Here is a 22503-nt window from a genome sequence, read left to right as displayed (position 1 = left end):
AAAACTTACGAAAATACGAGAACAATAAAAATAAAAACGATAAATTAATAAAAGAACACAAATAATATCCCCCAATAAGAATCGTCAACACACAACAATATAAAAAAACAATGAAATAGTATCTCCCAGATACTATTTCATCTAGTAGAAGATATATCGCGTCTAGTATAAACATTGATCTAATATTTCTACAGGACAATGTTATAAGAGGATATTATGATATAGGAGACAAAATTGTTTTAAAATATAGGAGATAAACGAACAAAAGACTTGCCTGATGGTAAGCGATTACCGTCGCAACACCCACAACACCAAGGGGGTTGTAATTGGTGTGTGGCCTTTAAGATTGGAGTACGCTCCTTTCTTCAAGGTTTGAAAGTCGTATCGGTCCGGAAATACCCCAGGCGACAGTTCATTCTACAGTTTAGCTGTGCGAGGCATACCGTGATTGGAGTCTAAATACAACTTAAAAATCCACGGAATAAATGCGTCAAAAGAATTTTGACGTCAAAAGATTTTCACCACACCAGCTGGTAAAGGCTCTCTTGATTATTCAAAAACTGATGAGAAAGTTGCATTTTATCCACACGTGGGTGATGTGGGCCAAAGTAATCAAAACCAAATTTTGAGTTGTTTCCTTATGTTGGCTGAAAGAATTGACTTATAAATGATGATTTTGAATGATAAATATTTAATAACATTAATTTTGAATTGATTTGCTTGACATTTTACAGATAGTATTTTTCTTGTGTTGGTGTAGTGAAACATGTTGTATTTTACTCGGTGGCAAATTTTGTTTAACCCTCGTGCCTTGAAACCCTCGCAATGCTCAAGATTCAATTTTTCGAACCACTCGCTACGGTTTCACTTTTGGAATCTTTCGCTTACTCTGGTATCAATATTAGCACGAGAGGTTAAACAACAACTTTTCCCTCTTGTAAAACCAAATAACTATTGTTATACGGAACCCTACATGTACTAGGTCAGTCAAGTCGGTTAACTGGCAATAAATGAACATTATCATGAAAACCATAGACAGCCCGTCCGTGGGAAATAAGGTACGTAATTTAATATTTTGCACAACACGCGATCTTGCATTTTTCACTCTTTTCTTGGCAACGTATCTTAATTATTCACCCATGAGTATAGAAGTATCTTGGTCTGAAACACAGACCATAAATTAAATACATGGTCTATCAACAAAAATACCTTAGTCTACAACTGTAACTACGGACAGCAGTCACACTTAGCCAATATATTTTAACAGTAATTTTAAAATTTACCAGAAACCCATGTCGTAGTGCACAAGAATATCCCTCGAAGTAGAATCCAATCTCACTCTCCTGGCAACACTTTTATGCTCCTCCACCACTTTCCACTCGAACACGTTTATATTCCGAGTCAAATCCTCGTTCAACGAGTCCATAAAAATACTCCACACGTTATTCTCTTGATGGCTTTTTATATAGTTCGCGATTTTCTTATTCACAGGCTTTTTACCTAAAGCTAACAGTTTAGATTCTCTTGCGAATAGGTAACGTAAAGCGGTTCGTTTTAAAATAAATATGTCTTCTAGAGTTCTTGCCATACACTACCAAATTTAAAAACTGGGCAACACTAAAGTTTCAAAAATCGAACTCCGTTAATTGGTATTAAAAAATTTATATTTGGAACGCGGCAGTTTTTTTTTAACGAGACCACAGCCGATGAAGACAAAGGTGGTTACTGAACAGCCAACGTATTTTCGTGATCAATTATCATTCTTTGAAGAAGTTGACGTGATAAATTGGTGTAAATTATGTTAAACAGATTGCTGTAGTTTACAGTCAACAACATCCTTATTTCGTAAGCCCGAAGGGTTTAAATCACTTAAAAATAGTTTATCAGAGTGTAATGTAACTTTGTACTAGTTACATAATTTTCTACGTCACCTGTTGGAAATTATGGCGTAAACAAAATTTTTTTTGGGTCATAAGCTATGGATCTAATAGCTAGGGATGTATGTTTCAGATCTCTCAGAAGGGCTAATCTATCGATGTACAGCAGGAATTCTCCTAGAGATCTGACCTCCATAATTAAGCATTCCTAACCTACGACGGACACCATCCCACTGGGATTTTTTGACTCTAAAAACGTCATTGATTTCGACCACGCTAACTTTACACCAGCCTGGCACTCTGTATTGACAATGTATGACCGCACCATACTGAGACCCATAGCCAAGCACACCAGCACCACCAGAAGACATTTAAGGTACTGGCAGAATACCAGCGAAGTGGCTTGCTGCATCATCATGCTGAGTCAGCGCCTTTTCTGTGCCACGACACGGCGTATTAATTAACTAAAAAAAATGTCTTTTATTAAATTAAGATTGCAGGTTTTTATTTTACACTTTTCTTTTTTGTTTCTTCTGGTGCCAATGCCATGTATGTTGTGGGTATAACAATAAAGAATGTATCTATCTAGTGAGACATTTTGTTCTCTAGGGGGCTGCCCCCTGCCCCCTGCCCATGAAAATATCGGTTACACGCTAAGGGTTTTGTGGTGCGCGTGTCGCGATTACTGCCAGGGGCCATCGAGTGCGCTGACTTCTGGGGGGGTTAGTAAAAAACGAAACGCTATCTGTCTCTAACGAACTAGTATGGAAGAAAGATAGAGACAATAGCGTTTAGTTTCGTTTTCTGCAAACGATTATCGTCTTGGTTAGGCCCCCTGGCCCTTAGGTCTTCGGCGCAAACTGCCGAATCCGAGTCTATAAGGTATTTCTAATATGAACCTCATAGCCAGCTATAAATTTTAAATTAAAAATAAATATAGCGTGAACGGACTTTCGGCCAGTAATTGAAGTAATTCACTAATCAGGTCGCAGTTGCTATTCAACTCACGCCATCACTTTGCAAGGTCGTGTTAAATCGTTGGCGCCTGCGCAAGTAATACATACAAATTATGTCCAAATAGAATATTAAATAAGTACGCCATGGCGCTGTCACGACGCTGTCATAGATTAAGTAATGTTACGGCAGACGCAAACATTCAATCCCATTTTCCTTGCGGGTTGAAATTCGAAGTCCGTTCTTTTTTACAAGCTTTTATTTACTTTCACCTGACCGTTGTCTGTTTGTAATCAAATCTTGCAAGTTAAATTTGACCCACTTCCCGGTTTCCGATGATGCTGATAATTAGCATACATATGTAAGTCGGGTGACAATGCAATATTATGGTACCATCGAGATGATCTGATGATGGAGACAGGAGGTGGCCACAGGAACTCTGTGATAAAATACGTAACCTAATTGTGTTTGGGGTTTTTTGAATTGTCTCGATGAGTATTAGTTACTTGTGGAAAGAAAAGTCACAAAAGTACAGTCAGCGATAAAAGCTTGTACCAAAAATGTAATTTTTGACAAAAAACTTATTACAATTTTTTTTCTATGTGTATTATATTCACATGCTGCCTTTATAAATATTGATCAATTTAAAAGTATCCACCATGTAAAGATACTATAGATGCAGGCGTGTCATATTTTTAGAAAAGGGTCACCGTCCACTGAGGCATAGAGAATCAACGTTGCGAAACAGCCGCTCGCAGAATAGAAGTGACGTAGATTTAGGTTTTAATTTATTTTTATTTATACAATTTTTAAACACTTAAATTAATTACTGAAAAGCTTAACAACTGTTAAATACTTTAGTCTGCCCCGGACGCCTAGCCAAAACAATAATTAATAGAAAACAGCAATAAAATAAATGGAAATGTATGTAAATGATCACGTTATAAATCGTGTCATACACGAAGACGCGTGCCTTGACACGTATTGTCGTGTTATTAAAGTTTACATTTGTCAATTCTGCGCGTCATCGTGGATGACACGAACTAGGTGTATGAGCTGATACATTTTGACGTTTAAAAAAAAAGGCTACTAAATATAATCTCGATACTACTCACCGCTCGACTAAATTACTAAGTCCGAACTAGCCTTAATAATAAAAAGCGGCCAAGTGCGAGTCGGACGGAAATAAATTATTTTGATTTTGATTTGATAAGTTAGTGTAACTAACTTGTATTACACCTTGTATTAGCAATAATTAATAAACATAACAAATCAGTTAATATACAACCAACGTAAAAAGAGCTCCCCTTATTAGTAAAGTTAGACCAACGAAAGCTCAAGCAACTGGTCTTACCTCAAGTCATCTAAGAAGGCATTGACCGCCGATATCATTCTGCAAATATAAATGATATTTATGTATTTTATTGAACCTGTTATAAGATAAAATAAGTGACAAGGACAAGCTGTGCCCACGGTTTCATCTGCGTGGGATTCCCGTCTTTCCCCCCATGGGGGAGATTTTTCTAAAGCCAGATAGTCTCATGCCTTACGGGAAACGGAAAGTGATATAAACCTACACCTTATAAAACAAAGCCCTTGCCGCGTCTGTTTGTCTGTATGTTCGCGATAAGGGGGCGTCCATAAATTACGTGAGGTGTTTTTTTTTTCAATTTTCTGACCCTCCCTCCCCCCTTGGTGAGATGTCGTGAGATTTTATTCAACCCCCTCCCCCGTCCCCCAATCTCACGTGAGATTTTTCAGAATGTGGGTTTATTACGTAAACGCGTTGGATTGTTTATTGTAAAAAGAAAAAACAATTTGGTTCGTGCTTTTATTTACGACTAGTTTAAGCATGTACATACAATTTGGATTAAATGGACCAAAATAGTATAATTTTTTTTTTGTTACAATCAGAGAATAAATTGCGTGATATTTGTCGAGACCCCCCCTCTCCCCAACGTGAGATTAGATGAGATTTGACTCGACCCCCTCCCCCCTTTAATCATCTCACGTAATTTATGGACGCCCCCTAAACTAAAAAACTACTGAACGAATTTTCGAAATGGTGTAATTCTTGGGGAAGGTTTAGGTGTATAGTTTGTTAAGGTTTTGTGAAATCCGTGCGAAGCCGGGGCGAGTCGCTAGTTGTAGTACCAAAATATACTATACAGCACAGTGTATGAACAAAATTAGCCTTTAGGCGGGCCAGGGCAGATTCGTATTGAGACAGTTTCGTTTTTGGGCCCGAATCTGAGTAAGCCCGACTCTGTAGAGGCCAGATTCGCCATAGGTATCTTTCTGAACAAAACAATATCGACATACGACTTATGATATAGAAGTCACTTTCTTTTTAAAACAATTTCTGAGTAGGTCAGATTCGTATATGGTCCCGTGACATGACAGTAATACGTCTGATTGGTAATAAGTTGGGATCGGATTTATGCAGTTTCTTATCTCATCCGATTAGCAACGATTCGATTAAAATATTAAGCAGATTCTTTTAATGATGAATTCTGGAAATAACGCTTTCTTATTAGGACAGATTTTATGTATATTTAATTTCGAAAAGGCCAGGTACAATCAGCAGATATCTGAGAGACTGGCCACTTTAAGATTAAATATGATAAAGTAATTAATAGATAGTTCTTAATGACAATGTCACAATGGTTATGTGATTTTCTGACCTACTCAGAATCCGGCATTATGAGAATCTGAAGAGCTAGGAATTTGAGATCTTAATAACCTGACGTCTTAGGAACTTGGATAACTAATAAAATGCTCTATACATTATCGAACTTACTCAGAATCAGAATTAAATAGAAACTGGCAACATTAGAGTCATACTTACTCAGATTTTGGCCTAAAACTCAACTGGTTTAATACGAACCCGTCTTGCCCCGCCTAAAGGGTTTGACCTAATGGTTGACTGGTAGAGAATGCCTTAAGGCATTAAGTCCGCCATTTGTACAATTTTATATCGTGCAATAAACTTTAAATAAATAAATAAATATTTATCCTAATCCAGCGGTCTTTATCCTTAGAATAAAAATAGCGAAGCATTTATTTATCTCCCTTTAATCGGGATTATACGAGTAGATAATCGAGTTACGTTATCGTATATAGTATCAGAAGTATTACTATACTAATACTAACATATAGTAAATGTTATAGTAGAGTATGATAAAATAGGTAATAGATAATTTGATAAAAACATAAAAGTTGATACAGTCATGGTCATCCATGTTTTTCAAAGTTAAAATACCTCTCGGATAGTTCATTCTAACCGATCAAAATTTCGAAGTGTTCCGTGATTTCTCAAAGAAGATAAATGTTTTGTTTGTCTGAAATATCATTGGGCCCATGTTGTCACATACAATTTTGCCGAAGTGGTAGAACAGGGTGCAATAATAGGCAGAAATGGGTGGTTTTAAAATGAGAAACAGGTAGATGTAACACTCAATAGCAAGTACATTTTTATGATTAAAAATGTGTATAAAATGTTTCAAATTATTTATTAGTTTTTAATATTGTGATGTTAGTACACGTGTTTATTAAGGAAATTGAAACAAAAATTAGGATTTCCATTGTTTGTAGGTAATGAACCTGCTTGTATAATCTGTTTCTTTGGCAACTTTTCATTACATCGAATCTAAATTCGGTAGAAATTAAGTAATTTTCCGTCACATGTATTGAGAATTGCTAGAACCAGTAAGGACCGCAGAGAGGCATACATTGTATGTAAAATTTGACTCTAGGGGGGAGGGGGCACTGCCCAGGACTGTACCTGCCCAGAACGTTAGCCACGCAAGCTAAATGCTTGATTTATATAAATAATCCTTATTTAATTTAGTCGTTATGTTGTATCTTCTTTCTGTGTAACTTTTTGTTCACTCTATGTTATTTTATGACTTTCTTCTTGTCTGTTACCTTCCGTGATTGTTCTGACTTGATGGTCTCATCGGAAGATCAGCGCTGGAAGCCACCAGCCACATGCTGAGATGAGGCCATTTCGTGGCACTTTATACTTTCTTTTTTTTGTTATATTATGCAATTTGTCAATTATATTCTATTTTAAAGACGGTTCGAATCTGGTTTTGTCACTTTTTTCTTTAGTAATACATGAAGCGGTCAAATCCTGGCTCCTACCAATGAGTTATTTGGAACTTATGTACGAAACATAATTTAATATTTACCACTAGCTTTTCGGTGAAACTTCGCGAGGAATCCTGCATACATTTGCGAAGAAATTCAAAAGTGTATGTGTTGTCTCCAATCCACATTGGGCTATAGTGGGGACTTTAGGCCGAGCCCACTCTCGCATGAGAGGAGGCTTGTGCCCAGCAGTGAGACGTACATAGGCTGAATTATAATATTATTATTTCCTTTATTTATCTCCTTTCTTAGGCTAGGATTTTTACAATATGTATATAAAAGTAAAATATAAAAACACTTAAAAAACAATACAAAAGATATAAACCATTATAAAAAACCTAACCTAGGGTGCCGCCAGCAGCGGGGCAGGGCCCAAGCTGCCGGTGGTCAGGGCCGCAGAGAGAGGAACCGTCGGACTATCTGCGCCGTGTCCAAGATCACCGCCTTCTGCATCTGACCCTTGATCCAACCACCTAGCGAGAGTCTCTCAAGGTGTTGGTCGAGACTCTTCGCTATGAGACCGTTCGCTGAAACGACTATTGGGACAATGATCGTCGAATCAACCTCCCACATGGCGGTTATCTCGTGAGCCAAGTCTAGGTACTTGCTGGACTTGTCCTTCTCGGCTTTCACGAGATTCTCATCATGGGTGATGGTGATATCGACCGAGCACGGCCCGGCGTTGTCATCGATCTATTATCACGATGTCAGGCTTATTGGCTACAATAGTCCTGTCAGTGATAATAGATCGATCCCAATAAAGCGTGGCACGACCATTTTCGAGAACTGGCGCAGGTGAGTTAATACTAATAATAATTTATTACATGACATCTATTTCACCACTTTAGCTGTCCACCGTTCTCTCGAGCACCATAAAAGTAAAAGCGCAAGTGAAAACGAAACCCGGAACCGGTAAATGAAATGCATGTTTTTCGTCCTGTCACGAATTATATAATTTTAACGAGCTGCATTTCAAGTTTGGTGACAATCATTATTCATTTTACGTAACACGTACATTTCTGGGTTAGTTACCACTAAAGTGATTGGTAAAAAAGGTAAAACATTTTTTGACAAAAATTTCATTTTGGTACAAGCTTTTGCCTGACTGTACTTTTCTTTCACATGCAACTAATGCTCATCGAGACAATTCTAAGAGCCCCAAACACAATTAGATTCCATTGTTTTATCACATAGTTCCCATGGCCACCTCCTGTCTCCATCATCAGATCAGCTCCGTGTCATCATAATATTGCATTGTCATGCACATACGATTTACATTATGTATGCAAAATTTCAGCTCAAAGTAAAGTAGGTCAAATTCAGCTTCCAAGATTTGACCCACTTTAACTAACATACATACTAAGAGGGCAAGTTAAATAAAAGCTTACAAAAAATAGTTAACTTACAACAACTTGACCTGAGAATAGCCCACATTTTTTGTGCCACATATTTAACAAGTGTTTAAAGCTGGCCATACACACTAGGGTATGCCTGTGCAGTTTTGCCTGTACAGTTCAACTGCACGATTAAAGCTGTATATGAATCTGCACAGTATAATGCCACACACGCTCCGTTCAGTTGATAAAACTGCGCAGGCATAATACCCTAGTGTGATTTATGGCCAGCTTTATACAGCTTTCTAAAGTTCCATACCCAAAGGGTAAAACAAGATGCTATTACTAAGATTCCGCTGTCCGTCCGTCTGTCATCAGGCTGTATTTCATGAACCGTGTTCTGTTCTGTAGCCGCTATAGGCGATGGCGAGTCCGACTCGCACTTGTCCGGTTTTTCTGGGTTTACATTTAATTAAAAAATCTATTTATTTCAAGAAATCGGCACTACAAGAGTAGCAGTACATTGATCCCCACACTAGGCTCAGCCTGTCACGTGGGAATCTCAGAGAAGTATCGAAATGGTGCGGGTCTTATTTTAACAGAATATATCTCCTTGGATTTCACGGGCCTATAAATCCCGGTCTTTTGATAGGCTTGCGTGGGGATATAGATCCAACACGTAGAGGCCTCTTGGAGAGCTTTAATGTCATGCAGAACGCCTGCTAGAACCCGTTCACGGGCGCAACAGTAGACACCCATGCATGAACCAGTCGCAACAGGCATTGGGACTATTGTAGTAAAGTGAACAGTATAACGGTCTATGGATTGAAGTTTGGGAGGACAATGAGACTGGGTTATTGCAAAGACGTCCGGACACCTGCCTTAACAATGTTTTCACTAGTTATCGAGGCAGGCGGTGACTCGCCGCCCACTAGATGGGTCCCTGAAAATGCCGTCGTGAAGACGACCAGGAGCAACACCGGTGTGAGCGGCTCAGGGGTGTCGAGAGGTGTACGCCGCTTTCTACCCTGTGGCTGATAACAGCCACTGTGCCAACTATATTATTGTTAAAGCTACTACATTATTTATAAGATTTTTTATTAAATGACTAACAATCTAACTAAGTATAAAAATACACCGAACTCTAGTAGGTATGGGAAACCTATTAAAAACTAAACGTGTCCATATACCACGTTAAAATCAAATTACATTTAGTTCGGCCACTTAAATCAAGAAAATACCTAATGCAGTTATTGTATAGTTAGCAACATAAGTGGCTAGGTATATATGTGCAAGAAAGTTCCCAAAAATGTTAATAGTTCACGGAAATATCAGGAAAAATTCACAGGATACAAAGATTTTCATTTCGGAAATGAATAATGAATAGAATCATAGATATGTTTTTATTTTAAATACAAATATATAAGATTTCGCAACTTTGGAATTTTTGGAAACTTCCAGCGGCACATCAGTAGAATAGAAGTGGCTAAGCGGGCGAGGCATCCAAGATGATCCGAGGACCTACCGCGAATCACGTTCGAGGTGTTGCTCCCCTGTCACACTTACGTACTAATTTACAAGTGCGATAGAGAGGCAACACGCCGAACGTGGATCGCGGTAGGCCCTCTGAACCAGAACTTTACTGTTGAGAAAATATATACATGAATCGAATAGTTGGAATACTAATGTACCGTCAGAACATTTCCAAAATTGCTAAATTTCCACATGGAATAATTTTGGAAAATTACATACATTTTTATGAAGAACGAAGTGTTCCAGTTTCCAAATGGAAACTTATTTTCACCTTATTTTATTTCTAGTAAATTTTACCGGAAATTTCAGATAACTTTATCCAATGTTTAGGTAACTTATACAAGTCCTTATTCCTACAGACGAGCGTATTTTGTAAAATGTTTCTTTTTTCATTCAAGATTACGACGTAACTATTAGTATTTATTCAAAAACTGGTAACGTACTTAAATAATCGTTTCCTAAACTAGCGGCTCCAACAGTTCAAATTTTCATTTTCTCTTTTAAACCTCTTTTTTAATGAGTTTTTTTGGGAGTCTTTTCCAAATTTTGCAGTGAGATGTGGCGTTTCGGTTCTCAATTTTGCTGTAAACAAGAATCATTTGGTACATGAATGACTACAATTTGATTCAACATATCTCGTACGAGGGGCTGGAATGATTAACAATCGAAGATTCATTTGAAAAAACTGATAAAATACCTTCCGAGTTTTCTTCATTTTTTTGATGAAAACAGGGTTTTATTATATTTTTTTTCCGCAAATTGTACGCATATTTTGCTTTAAAAATAATATTATAGCAAACTGTAACTTTATGTTAACCTATAAAAAAAAAATCATAACTATGGGACCTACATTGCCGTAAATTTATATTTTTTTAAAACACGTATAAATCACGCAGCAGCGACGCCCCGCTCTCAGTCCGCGCGGAGCGCGCTTAGAGGATGGACCTGTGCTCGATTGTCAGGCATTCGTTGCGATCGTAATCAGCTACGGAGTTCCGAGAAGTGCTATATACTGCGATGAGAAAATCTTAATAAAAGTTCATTTTTTACACTATGCTTAACAGACTCTCGCTTATTGATGGATTTTCAGTGGTCCTTTTTTTATACTACGTCGGTGGCAAACAAGCTTACGGCCCGCCTGATGGTAAGCAGTATCCGTAGCCTATGTACGCCTGCAACTCCAGAGGAGTTACATGCGCGTTGCCGACTCTAACCCCCTCCCGCCCCTCGTTGAGCTCTGGCAACCTTACTCACCGGCAGGAACACAACACTATGAGTAGGGTCTAGTGTTATTTGGCTGCGATTTAGATTTTCTACTTAATAAAAGTTCATTTTTTACACTATGCTTAACAGACTCTCGCTTATTGATGGATTTTCAGTGGTCCTTTTTTTTATACTACGTCGGTGGCAAACAAGCTTACGGCCCGCCTGATGGTAAGCAGTATCCGTAGCCTATGTACGCCTGCAACTCCAGAGGAGTTACATGCGCGTTGCCGACTCTAACCCCCTCCCGCCCCTCGTTGAGCTCTGGCAACCTTACTCACCGGCAGGAACACAACACTATGAGTAGGGTCTAGTGTTATTTGGCTGCGATTTTCTGAAAAACGCATTTTTACTTGAAATTACGTTAGGGTTTGCATTTGCATTATTATTTTTGACCCGGATGAAGTCCAAGTTCTCATGATGGAGTCAGGAGTTGGTCACCAGAACTCCTAATCTACTCATTATAATCCCATCGTGTTTGGGCTCAAAAGATTTGCCCTGACGAACACCATCGATCTAGATGAGGTCCAGGGTCTCATGATGGAGTCAGGAGTTGGTCACCAGGACTCTTAATCTACTTATCATAACGCCATCGTGTTTGGGCTCAATAGATTTGCCCTGACGAGCATCATCAATCTAGATAAAGTCCAGGGTCTCATGATGGAGTCAGGAGTTGGTCACTAGAACTCCTAATCTACTCATTATAATTCCATCGTGTTTTGGCTCAAAAGATTTGCCCTGACGAGCACCATAGATCTAGATGAGGCCCAGGGTCTCATGATGGAATCAGGAGTTGGTCACCAGAACTCCTAATCTACTCATCATAACTCCATCGTGTTTGGGCTCAATAGATTTGCCCTGACGAACACCATCGACCTAGATGAGGTCCAGGGTCTCATGATGGAGTCAGGAGTTCGTCACCAGAACTCCTAATCTACTGATCATAACTCCATCGTGTTTGGGCTCAATAGATTTGCCCTGATGAACACCATCGATCTAGATGAGGTTCAGGGTCTCATGATGGAGTCAGGAGTTGGTCACCAGAACTCCTAAACTACTCATCATAACCTCATCGTGTTTGGGCTCAATAGATTTGCCCTGACGAGCATCATCAATCTAGATAAAGTCCAGGGTCTCATGATGGGGTCAGGAGTTGGTCACTAGAACTCCTAATCTACTCATTATAATTCCAACGTGTTTGGGCTCATGAGATTTGCCATGACGAGCACCATCGACCTAGATGAGGTCCAGGGTCTCATGATGGAGTCAGGAGTTGGTCACCAGAACTCCTAATCTACTCATCATAACTCCATCGTGTTTGGGCTCAATAGAGTTGCCCTGACGAGCACCATCAATCTAGATCAGGTCCAGGGTCTCATGATGGACTCAGGAGTTGGTCACCAGAACTCCTAGTCTATTCATCATAACTCCATCGTGTTTGGGCTCAAAAGATTTGCCCTGACGAGTACCATCGATCTAGATTAAGTCGAGGGTCTCATGATGGACTCAGGAGTTGGTCACCAGAACTCCTAATCTATTCATCATAATGGTAATTTGATGGTGCTTGTCGGGGTAAATCTATTGAGCCCAAACACGATGGAGTTATGATAAATAGATTACGAGTTCTGGTGACCAACTCCTGACTCCATCATGAGACCCTGGACTTCATCTAGATCGATGGTACTCGTCAGGGCAAATCTTTTGAGCCCAAACACGATGGAATTATAATGAGTAGATTAGGACTTCTAGTGACCAACTCCTGACTCCATCATGAGACCCTGAACATCATCTAGAATAATCTAGATTGATGGTGCTCGTGAGGGCAAATCTATTGAGCCCAAACACGATGGAGTTATGATGAGTAGATTAGGAATTATGGTGACCAACTCCTGACTCCATCATGAGACTCTGGACTTCATCTAGATCGATGGTACTCGTCAGGGCAAATCTTTTGAGCCCAAACACGATGGAATTATAATGAGTAGATTAGGAGTTCTAGTGACCTACTCCTGACTCCATCATGAGACCCTGGACTTCATCTAGATTGATGGTGCTCATCAGGGTAAATCTATTGAGCCCAAACTCGATGGAGTTATGATGAGTAGATTAGGAGTTCTGGGGAGTTCTGGTGACCAACTCCTGACTCCGTCATGAGACCCTGGACCTCATCTAGATCGATGGTGTTCGTCAGGGCAAATCTTTTGAGCCCAAGCACGATGGAATTATAATGAGTAGATTAGGAGTTCTGGTGACCAACTCCTGACTCCATCATAAGAACCTGGATGGACTTCATTCGGGTCATAAATAATAATACAAACCCTAACGTGATTTCAAATAACACTGAAACTCTATAGCACTAATGTGCGCAAACGATTGGCATCTTGACTAGGCAGCATGGGTGCGTAGCCACCATGCCAATTGATACGACAACGAAACACTATCTGTCTCTCTCTCGTACTAATATGCACAAACGATTGGCATCTTGGCTGGGCAGCATGGGTGCGTAGCCAACATGCCAAACGTTTACGATACGACAAGGAAACACTATCTGTCTCTCTATCGCACTAATATGCGCAATCGATTGGCTTCTTGGCTAGGTATCATGGGTGCGTAGCCAACATGCCAATCGTTTACGATACGACAACGAAACACTACTGTCTCTCTATCGCACTAATATACGCAAACGATTGGTATTTTGGCTAGGCACCGAGCAAGTTTGTGGCCAACATGCCAATCGTTTACGATACGACAACGAAACACTATCTGTCTCTCTATCGCACTAATATACTTTATTTATACCTGCAGTCATTTACTAACTTCTTCATTTTCCATTGGTGTGAAAGAGACAGAATAAAGAGCAAGGGTTATAGTACACTCTGTAGTCTGTACACTTAGTAGTAGTGTACATAAAAAAAACTACCGTGCATATAAAATAAAATAAAGAGTGCCCATATGATATCATATAACACTAAAATTAATGTTGCTTGAAATTATATTGAAAACTATCAAGATTATTCTAGTCTGCATTGAAACGCGCGTCGCGTTGCCGGCGCTCGCGTACCGAGCGCCAACGCCATCTATCGAGCGTTATTTCGTGAAATCGGAGAACGCTCCAAGGATTAAGGGCTCTTAAGCACGAGTAGATACTTGACTACAGTCAAACTAAGCTAAGTTGGCAGTGGCAGTGATCTTAAACGTCAATCTTCAATGAAATTATGTTTAAATAGCCTCCTTCAGACGGTGGCAGAGCGACTAGACGGCCCTTTCCAGCTTCATTGGGATAAGCTGCACGGGGCGTCTAACTGATTTAGTAAGTAAGTAAGTAAGTAAATATTCTTTATTGTGCACCATACATTTAAAAATAGACAGGAAATGAAAAAACACGTAAAAGTTAGGTAACAACAGGCGGTCTTATCGCTAAGAAGCGATCTCTTGCAGACAACCTTTGGGTAGCAGGAAACAATGAACTTACAACATTGAACGGGTAGTGCCGATATACATATAATTCAACAAAATGAAGACGCAAACAATATAATACATACATATAATATATGATTTATTAGTTTATTTTTATTTTTATTATTATCAGTTGTATGTTATTCGTTTTAATTTCTAATTTTATGTGTGCAAATAATTAAGTACCTAAGCATTGTAATTTTAATGTATTTTTGTTTTTATTAATTTATATTTTGTCTAGCTAATTTTGTCAAAATTGCTATAATATTAATGATTGTGTGTGTAATAACACTTGCACAGTCTGGACTAAAATCACTGCCAACTTAGCTTGGTCTAACTATATACAGGGTGTTTATCTTGTCACCTGCAATAATTTACGGGGTGAATATATAGGTCTTACTGAGCAACTTACTATGAGACCAACCCCGAAAACGCGAAAAAAATATTGGCTGTTTCATACATTTTGGCTGTTTCACATCGCAGAGGTATGTAGCTATCTGTTGCTGACTATTTTATTTTTTGTCTTTTAATTATTTATATAAGAATTCAAGCCTTAGCGACCCTCTACATCTCTAAGGATAATTTAATATCTTTTTTTATAATTTATCTCTGACACTTAGAGACTTATACATCTCTAAAGAATTTTAGTATTTTATGGTTTTATTTTTTTATCATAGTTTTTTTTGTGTAATTTGACATTTAGAGACAGTATACAACTCTAACAAAGTATTTATTATTTTATCGATTCCATATTTATAATTGTTTTTTTTTTTTAATTTTTATTGTTTGTAAAAATGGACATGTAAAAGTGCCCCTGTGGCCTATTTGCTAAATAAATGTTTGATATTTGACTATAGTTAACCTGAATAGACATGTAAATATATTTGCATGTATATCCACACGCGCATTCATGTAAAACACTGCATTTTGAGCCTTAATGCCTGGCCTGAGAGTATTATATAGCTTACGTCTGAAGTCTTCATTCAAGAATTAGAAATTGTATAGTCAACAATTTGATTTAGACATTTAGAGAAAATAACTTAAAGTATAGCTTTGCAAAAATTCTAATTTTTTTTTTTTTGTTATCTGAGGCAAACGAGCAGGCGAATAGACTGATGATAAGCGATTACCGTCGCCCATGGACACCATTCGATTTCTTGACTCGATTCCGATTCGTGCAGAATGAGTGGTGATGGATTTCTTGTAAAATAAAAACCGGACAAGTGCGAGTCGGACTCGCCCACCGAGGGTTCCGTACTCAGTGTTATAGCTTAGTGTGGTAACCTGCCTAGAAACTGTCGATGCCTAATTAGTAATTGTACATAATATTATTAGTTAACCTATTTTTGTTTCAGTTTGTTTGTAGTTTTGCAGTGATTTAGTATATACTGTTATCCTGTACAACTATTTTGGAAATAAATAATAAATCATCTGTGAAAATTTCAACTGTTTTTCTCTTTCAAAAATCATGACTTTAGGTTAGTATAGTGTTTATTGCCTTCCTAAAACAAAAACCGGCCAAGTGCGAGTGCGAGTCGGACTCGCACAGAAAGGGTTCCATACCATTATCTATAAAAGGGGTTACCCATCCAAGTACTGAACCCGCCCGACGTTGTTTAACTTCCGTGATTGGATGAGAACCTCGAGATTGGAAAGAAATATTTATTTTATTCTGTTTTTAGTGTTTGTTGTTATAGCGGCAACAGAAATACATCATCTGTAAAAATTTCAACTGTCTAGCTATCACAGTTCATGAAATACAGCCTGGGGACAGACGGACGGACGGACGGACAGCGGAGTCTCAGTAATAGAGTCCCGTTTGACCCTTGGGTACGGAACCCTAATAAAAAACACTTGTACACAAAGACAGAACCATGTTTAGTTTTTACACCGGCGCCGGCGCATCTGATTCATGCACTATTGAAGCGAGGCGTGGCGAATTGATTTCTATACTGAGTCACGAACGGATATGTTGGTAAGGTGTTTTTTTTTTTTTTTTTTATACTACGTCGGTGGCAAACAAGCATACGGCCCGCCTGATGGTAAGCAGTTTCCGTAGCCTATGTACGCCTGCAACTCCAGAGGAGGACATGCGCGTTGCCGACCCTAAACCCCCCTCCCCCTCGTTGAGCTCTGGCAACCTTACTCACCGGCAGGAACACAACGCTATGAGTAGTATTTTACTGGTAGTTTACTCACGGACTTATATAGTTGAGCTATTGAGGGTTCAAGCTTATTTGGTTGTCAGTACTAACGGCATGGAATGTCCAATGTGAAGTAAACCTAATCGCCATTACTCAATAATTGAGGTCCGTAACTGTACCATTGATTGTAACAATAATATTTACAGTTAATGAGGATACTGGACGACCGCTTATCCTTACAAACGTAGTCCCCCTCCCTGGATAAAAAATATTTCGCATATGTTTTTTTTTTCTGGTATGGAAAATGTTTTACACAATTTATTGTATATTAATTATTGTCTAACCATAGCTATGTAGGGGAAGTTTGACTCTTTTAAATTATTATTCATAAATAGTTGTTTGTTTTACAAGGGGACAAAATTTGTTTAACCCTCGTGCCTTGAATGAAACCCTCGCAATGCTCAAGATTCCACTTGTCAAACCACAACTCGAGGTAAATTTTTGGAATCTTTCGCTTGCTCGGGTATCAATATTAGCACGAACGGTTAAACAACAACTTTACCCCCTTGTAAAACAAATAACTAGTAAAATTGATCTACAATAGCAATTCGAACGTTAGACTGCATGTTTTTTTTTTTTATGTAATAGGCTGCAAACGAGCCGCCTGATGGGAAGCAGTCATCGCCGCCCATGGACATAAGCAACATCGGAGGAGCCACTTATGCGTTGCCAACCTTTGAGAACCCTAAAAACCTGCTTCTTGAAGAACCCCATGTCATAGCGCAAGGGAAACACCTCAGAAGGTAGCTCATTCCACAACTTGCACGTTCTGGGAAAAAACGAGCGAGATGCCCGCTTGTTCTTGGTTTGTGTCGAGAAAGTGAGGATGAACTTTGTTTCTTTGGCGGGAGGTGCGGTGATAAAAACGTGACGGTGGCACCAATTCAAAAAGTTCTTCAGAACATTCCCCATTGTACAGACGGTAGAACAGGCATAGAGAGCCAACGTCATTCGCATGAATGACGATAATTGGCATGAATTTGTGAGTGACACCGCTGAACTAGCACCATTCTTAGTGCCCGTAAGGCCCATCCTTAGATATATGTCAATGGTCTCCCCTATATTATTGCAAGTTATAGGCGACTGAGCAAGGATTCACCTGTGGTTACGCCTGGTCGATAGAAGGCTGCGGTTTGGATTCTTACATATACATTAGTATTTGTTTAAGTTACTAGTGGGTGGAAAAACAATTAAAAACTTATAAATAAAAAAATTGTCCCAGATCGAGACCGCTTGGCAGGGTGCCCAGAAGGCTGGCTGCATTGCCCCTCTGGATAGCAATGCTTATCCGCTGGGCGAAGTACAGGCCACAGGGCTCTGGTCGCCCGAAGCCTCTATAAGGCGTTTTGCTAACTCCTTAGTTACTAGTAATTATTGACCGCAGCGTTAGTGAAGGTGTACGTTTTGACTCTGGCAATTTGCTTTCGTATGTCCGAATGTTCTCCTCTACAGATTCAATTCTCAACTGAATCTCGTGAAGTTTTATAAGCAGGTTCAATAGCTAGACAGAATTTTAGTCGTTTCGTTTTTTGGAAAATCTTCTAAATGGTGGAAATTGGCATAAATGATGACTCACGTTACAAACTTCGTTTTCTATGACGAGTGATCGGTTATCACGTGATGTTTTCTGTAGAAAAAGAATTGTTGGACGTCCCGGCCCGGCCCCGGGCCGGTCTAACGTGAGTCATTCGTAAAGGGCTTAAGTGCCATTATGATCTATGACGCCATAGAGAAATAAGAATCTATGTACTTCTTATTGCTCACTCCATACATCAGTTTTGATACCAAAACGCTTATTATTTTCGTAGTCGACATCTAGCATCGAGTAGCGGAACTCTCAGTAGGTACTGCTACTCGACAATAGATATCGCGGCAAACAAAAGTCTAATGCTCAACGATTTTCAGCTAATACCGGAACTCTATTTTCAACTCCTACGCTTACTCTGGTTATAATATTAGCTGAAAATAGTTGAGCATTAGACTTTTTGTTTACTGCGATATCTATTGTCTAGTAGCAATACTGCGAGTTCCGCTACTTGACGCTAGATGTAGACTGCGAAAATAATAGTATTTTTGGTAACAAAACCGTTGTATGGAGTGAGCACTCTTGGTCTTCTTAATTATCTTTGATGACAATTAGAACATTGTGAGTTGTGAGTACCAGTGGCGGGGCAAGACCAAAATTTGGTGTGGGTAAGGTACATTTACCGAGGCCCTTTGGTGACGCAAGGAATAACGAATATTTTTTTACGTTGCTACCCAGTCGCCCACGCCTAGCGCCGCCTCTGGTGAGTATACGCTGTGAAAATGACAACGTAGTAAGTTTTTTTTTTGTTTTTACATAAGTTTATCTATTTTATCGCGAGGCTCACAGAGTCACTAATATTACTTAGTCAAGGAATTTAACACTTTTACTAGAAACTAAAATAGATGTCACAAACAGGAAGAATATGTTTTTGCAAAAATACCATTTTTGATACAAGCTCTTATCGCTGACTGTTCTTTTCTTTCAACAGGCAACTAATACCCATTGAGACGTGTAAATGTTTCTAAGTGTTAGAACTAAAAGATTATATAGTTTATCAAATTATCCTTAGAGATGTATAGGGTCTCCACGAGTCAAAATTCTGAGCGTCCTATACTCTGTATCTTTAGGTATTTAAAAAAAGGTAAACAAAATCTACCCTCAGATGGCTCCTTAAGCCAGTTGAGGGTAGATGAAAACATTACACGATCAAATAATGTAGGTCAAAGTCAGGTCGTTCAGTGACAGGTCCAGGCGGCTTTGTATATGGTTGGTTAACCAATAAATGTTATAACTACCCGAAAATTTACAAATTGTTTGTTTACTTTTATTTAAATACCTAAATATACAGAGTATAGTCGTTAGGTTTCAAGCTGGCTCTTACGGCTAACTCATTGTCTATTGTCAGTAAAACCGCACATGCTACTTACCTGCATAAAGACAGGTTCGGTCATTTTAACCAGTTATTGAATTACAACTACTATGGAAATTGCACTAAGATCCAAAATGAACTAATGGAAGAATATGTTTCCAGGCTATGTGTGGCCCCTCTATTGGTTACTGAGTGCCGGCGAGTCGAACGGTACAGAACCAATGTAAAATGTGTCATCGAGATGCGAAACAAAGGCGCATTATCGAAGAGCGCGGTATCCTGCCTTTTCGCTGAAAATTGTATTGCCGAATTTCACTTGCCAACCAACTTTTCGCATACGTTTCATTAGGTCGAATAAATTTTACCAAAGAATTATTTCGCAACAATTTCATTTCCCATAGTTGGGAAATGAAAATTGCGAACTAGGTTGGGTTAGGTTCATCATCATCATCATATCAGCCTTTTATCGCCCACTGCTGAGCATAGGCCTCTCTTCTAGTACGCCACTTATCCCGGTCCCGAGCCAATCTCATCCAGAAGTGATCCGCAGTCTTCCGAATGTCGTCCACCCAACGAGCCAACGGACGCCAGGCACTCCTTTCGTCTGAAAGCGGCCACCATTCCGTTAGCATTTTGGCCCACCTGCCATCACTCTGCCTCTGGGTTAGATTAGGTTGGATTATGTAAAGTTGGGAAATGAAATTCGCCCAAATGAAACTTCTGTGAAAAGTTGGTTGGCAAGTGAAATTCGGCAATACAATTTTCGGCGAAATTGCAGAGAACCGGAGAGCGCACTTACACTGGTTTTTTGAGCGTTGGACTAGCCCGCGCTCAGGTGCCAATTAAAATTATTTATTGCAAGTGCGGTTTTACTTACAATAGACAAAGAGTTAGCCATAAGAGCCAGCTTGAAACCTAACGACTATACCTAGGACGCTCAGAATTTTTTCTCTTGGAGACCCTATACATCTCTAAGGATAATTTGATAAGCTATATAATCTTTGAGTTCCGACACTTAGAGACATTTACAGGTATTAGTTGCCTGTTGAAAGAAAAGTACAGTCAGCGATAAAAGCTTGTATCAAAAATGATATTTTTGCAAAAACTTATTCTTCCTGTATATGGCATCTATTTCAGTTTAACAAATGCTTATATCGACAGATCTTTGGGAGGTCTACGTGTTGGCTGTAAGTTAACGCATAAGGCACAATCGCCGTCCCTTTTAAAAAGCCATTGTATGATAAGATATGACGTCATACGTCAACAAAAATGGCGACGGTATTAGACTAATTCTCAGACAGTGACACATTGGAGATACAAATTTTACTTAGCGATAACATCAAAGGTATTAAAAAAAACTACAAGACAGTTTAAAATGCCGTTGTAATTATTTCTTTTTCCTCAAGAGATTACAAAATACTCATCTACAAATAAAAAAGATTCCTTAAGATGAAAGTGGAGGCGCGAAATTACCTTTACAAAAGTAGTCCTCATTTTCCTCTCTGAATATTAGCATTATTGAACATATTTTTACATAATTGGTTGTATATCAACCACAGCTATGCCCCTACGTTTGATTTTTATCCAATTTTTAGGGTTCCGTAGTCAACTAGGAACCCTTATAGTTTCGCCATGTCCGTCTGTCTGTCTGTCTGTCTGTCTGTCCGAGGCTTTGCTCCGTGGTCGTTAGTGCTAGAAAGCTGAAATTCGGCATGAATATATATATCAATAAAGCCGACAAAGTCGTACAATAAAATGTAAAAATTTAATTTTTTTGAGGGTACCTCCCCTACACGTAAAGTGGGGGTGAATTTTTTTTTTTGCTTCAACCCTTCAGTGTGGGGTATCGTTTGAAAGGTCTTTCAAAACTAATAGGGGTCTTCAACAAACATTTTTTGATAAAGTGTATATATTCGGAGATAACCCCAGAAATGTGTCCCCCCCCCCCCCCCTCTAACTTTTGAACCATAGGTCCAAAAAATATGAAAAAAATCGTTGAAGTAGAGCTTAAGAAAGACATTAAATGAAAACTATAGCGGACATGATCAGTTTAGCTGTTTTTGAGTTATCGCAAAAAGTTTCCCCTTCATAGTAAAAAGACTTACTTTAATTAGGTACTGATTATGCAAATTTGCCTATTTGTTTAACTCGCGTGAAAGGTACCGTTTCATCCCTTGGTTAACAATTTACTATACTTTAAGCTCCAGTTTTGCTTATTGTGACGGAAGAGTAACTACGGAACCCTACTGTGACGTATTCTGCTCCGCATTACAAAAAGGTTTTATTTATGGTTTACTTTTCATGTATTATTTTCTATTTGGTTTTAGAACCATGTCACAGTAAAATAGAATAATTTGAAATGTATGTAACCATGGCAGTCTGAAAATATCGTCGTAACAGCGATGACCTATTAATTGTTATTCTTTATATATATTTTTGTGTTCAGTTTATCCAAGTGTTTCAATAAATAACGCGAGTTCAATACATCTGGCGACCGTGCATAAATAAAAAATAAAGATGGAATCGTGGAAACGCAAACGAACACAGTTCAGAAGAGAATTTACAACTCTCGCGGACAAGACGGCGAAGGCGGTGGAGAATAAAGATTCGGCAGCACCGCAGATTTTCGACCTCCTGTCCGAAGCGGCTTCGAGTTTGTTTGAAGCTGAAGCCACATTGCGAGACTTATGGGTCGAAAGTGAAGAATTTGACGAGGAACAATTTCATTCAGACCAAGAAAAGGCGATGCAATATAAAATACGTTGGCATCAAGTAAAAGCCGCATTTTCAAAACCACTTCCTTGCATCAGTAGTGCGTCGTCGCTACATTCAG

At 38.9% G+C, this 22503-nt stretch overlaps 1 protein-coding gene across 2 annotated transcripts in view; it reads right to left on the bottom strand.

The window, feature by feature from the left end:
* The window catches only part of LOC133533053 (juvenile hormone esterase-like), a 48984-nt gene that overhangs the window by 12963 nt on the left and 13518 nt on the right, over positions 1-22503 (bottom strand). The window contains exon 2 of one of the 2 annotated variants that reach the window (XM_061871981.1): positions 4186-4224. The exons of the other annotated variant lie outside the window; for it this stretch is intronic. Coding sequence (XP_061727965.1) covers positions 4186-4223 — 38 coding nt within the window. The 5' untranslated portion in view covers position 4224. The remainder of the gene's footprint in view (positions 1-4185; positions 4225-22503) is intronic. 2 annotated transcript variants of the gene reach the window in all.

Source organism: Cydia pomonella, chromosome 28 (assembly GCF_033807575.1).
Source record: "Cydia pomonella isolate Wapato2018A chromosome 28, ilCydPomo1, whole genome shotgun sequence".
NCBI lineage: Eukaryota > Metazoa > Arthropoda > Insecta > Lepidoptera > Tortricidae > Cydia > Cydia pomonella.
Note: the sequence above shows the minus strand (reverse complement) of the source record. Positions and strands in the feature narration are given on the sequence as shown.